General features: G+C 37.6%; 1 protein-coding gene across 1 annotated transcript in view; it reads left to right on the top strand.

The window, feature by feature from the left end:
• HECA (headcase homolog (Drosophila)) overlaps positions 1–879 on the top strand; it is a 10,310-nt gene extending 9,431 nt beyond the window's left edge. The window contains exon 4 of the mRNA XM_008940000.1: positions 715–879. Coding sequence (XP_008938248.1) covers positions 715–879 — 165 coding nt within the window. The remainder of the gene's footprint in view (positions 1–714) is intronic.
• The last annotated feature ends 251 nt before the right edge of the window (positions 880–1,130 follow it).

Here is a 1,130-nt window from a genome sequence, read left to right as displayed (position 1 = left end):
TTTGTTACTGCTGAACCTTAATAGCTCTGTTTGTTCTCAGTCTTGACCTTTAATTATTTCTCCTATTCACCCAGTTAATGTTGGTCCTTTCTTAGCTGGATTTTGTAGAATAATTTGTGTACTTGTTTAGTTTGTAAAACCTGATATGCATTGTAAATGTTTAAAATGCTTAAAGTGATAGCAATGCCATGCCATGCTGATAAAGTAGATGAAGTTGTACATTAGTTAAGCCAAAAGAAAAAATACTGATGTATTTCACAGATCATGCTCAAACATCAGCCTAAATGGTTGAATTGCATGGCACAGATGTAGAAATCCTCTCGTTGCTTCAGGGCTTCATTAATGATTTATTGAGACCACACTTCTTGTGCTGAGGATTGAGGGATTGGTTCAGAAATGAAGTAACACAAACCGATCATTTGTATATATAAACTTTGAAATGTTCTACCTCACTTCAGTCAGAGTGGGAGGTAACCTACTTTTTCAGAATTTGGTGGTGGTATTTCATGTGAAAAACACTGTGTATGCCTGCAAGATAGCAGTCCAAGTGAGGAATGTCCTTACCAGCAGATCCTGTTGCTGCCAGTTTCTTGACTTACCCCTTCTCCTGTTGGGAGGGCAAGGCAAGGGGGCAGTGTGTAAACCCCTCTTTTTCAGAGGCAAATTCAATTATTTCAAAAGGGTTTTTTTGTTTGTTTCTTTTGTTTTTTGCAGGCTCGACTGAACTGTAAGCACTGTGGGAAGCCAGTAATAGATGTACGGATTGGCATGCAGTATTTCTCTGAATACAGCAACGTCCAGCAGTGTCCTCACTGTGGAAATCTAGACTACCACTTCGTGAAGCCATTTTCTTCATTTAAAGTTTTGGAGGCTTATTGACGAAAGCTTTGCTTTAGTTATAGATATTTTATGGGTATTTCAACTTTATTACATACCTTTTTATAGGATTCATTCTGTGATGAAATTTAATTTCTTTTCTAACTGAAAGAGCAGCTTCTATGTCTGTGTACATATTAATGTGTATATATACATGTTGTTAAAACCAGAATCCTCCTGACAAGATCTCTGTGAAGGTTGGAGGCAAGCCAATTCAATGGCCTTTGAATATATCCCAAGTGTGGGGTAACGTT

The sequence above is a fragment of the Merops nubicus genome, unplaced genomic scaffold, assembly GCF_000691845.1.
Source record: "Merops nubicus isolate BGI_N331 unplaced genomic scaffold, ASM69184v1 scaffold10055, whole genome shotgun sequence".
Lineage (NCBI taxonomy): Eukaryota > Metazoa > Chordata > Aves > Coraciiformes > Meropidae > Merops > Merops nubicus.
The sequence above is the reverse complement of the archived record's forward strand: the minus strand, read 5'-3'. Positions and strand labels throughout refer to the sequence as shown.